This window comes from Tupaia chinensis, unplaced genomic scaffold (genome assembly GCF_000334495.1).
Source record: "Tupaia chinensis unplaced genomic scaffold, TupChi_1.0 Scaffold000709_1, whole genome shotgun sequence".
Taxonomy (NCBI): domain Eukaryota; kingdom Metazoa; phylum Chordata; class Mammalia; order Scandentia; family Tupaiidae; genus Tupaia; species Tupaia belangeri.
Window position 1 is genome coordinate 2,084,058 of NW_006160232.1, and position 1,352 is coordinate 2,085,409.

At 39.8% G+C, this 1,352-nt stretch overlaps 1 protein-coding gene across 1 annotated transcript; it reads right to left on the reverse strand.

Annotated features, from left to right (window-relative positions):
* Positions 1-350: 350 nt before the first annotated feature.
* Positions 351-1,292, reverse strand: LOC102480208 (olfactory receptor 5B3). The gene has a single exon (XM_006160866.1). The coding sequence runs from the start codon at positions 1,290-1,292 to the stop codon at positions 351-353; it is 942 nt and encodes a 313-aa protein (XP_006160928.1).
* Positions 1,293-1,352: the final 60 nt, after the last annotated feature.

Below are 1,352 nucleotides of genomic sequence, written 5' to 3' on the forward strand. Positions count from 1 at the left end.
TCCAAACTTCTCACTTCTATGTATACATGCTTAAGTGGGGCACGTTATATCTTCATGGGTCCCTGTTTTACATGTATGTTTCTATTGTTATTGAATGAATGAATCAACCATCCTTATTATAAGGTTTTTGAAAAATATGACCCAAAGTATCTTATGACTCACATTAACCTTCTAATTCAAATATTACATTTCTAAACATAATATTTTTATTATTTTTCTAGATGACAGATATTTGAAGAGGTAATGGTATCCTTTAGGAACTTAACTTCTACATGGGTTTGAAAGTGCAATTAGGTACATGAAGATCTGAGAGAAATGAACTATGTTATGTAAATTCTTCCACGTTAAGCTCATAGTCCTAGAGACAGTTTTGTCTTCTCAACTACCTTCTTGAATGCACCCTTCACCTCTTTATTCCTGAAGCTGTAGACCACAGGATTCAGCATGGGAACGACCATAGTATAGAACACAGCTGTAATTTTGTCTGTGTCCATGGAATGACTGGAAGTGGGGAGTACATACATGAAGATAATAGTCCCATAGAACATACAGAGGGCAGTGAGATGGGAAGCACAAGTAGACAAAGCCTTCTGGTATCCTGTGGCTGAGCGCATCTTTATGATGGTATTAAATATGAACAGGTAGGATATCAAGATAACTAGGAGTGCAAAAAAGATAATGGAGCTGGCTGCATAAACATTAACCAGCTCATTAAAATGTTTGTCAGAGCAAGAGAGAGCCATGATTGCTGGAGAATCACAGAAAAAGTGATGGACCACGTTGGACTTGCAGAAAGAGAGACTGAATGTTTCCCCAACATGAATAGAGATAACCAGGAAACCACAGACATAGGAACCCATGGTCAGGCACACACACACACTTGTTGTCATGGTGGTGGTGTAATGTAGGGGTTTACACACTGCTGCATAGCGGTCATAGGCCATTGATGCTAAGAGTAAATTTTCCACACTGCCAAAGCCTCCAAAAATAAACATTTGAGCAATGCAAGCATTGTAGGAGATAACTGTGTTTCCTGTAAGGAGTTCAGCCATGACTGTGGGGATGACAGCTGAGGAGTAACAAAAGTCAGTCAGAGACAGATGACCAAGGAAGAAGTACATGGGAGTGTGGAGACGAGAGTCACAGAGAATCAGCACAATCATCCCCAGGTTTCCAAACACATTGATGATGTAGATGAGAGTGAACAAGATAAACAGGGGAACCTGTAGCTCTGGGGCATCAGTTAGTCCTAGCAGGATGAATTCAGTTACTTCTGTTCTATTCTCCAACATTGTTGTTGAGAATCAGATGCTCTGTAACAGTGAGAAGTAAGGGAACAGTATTAATCATAG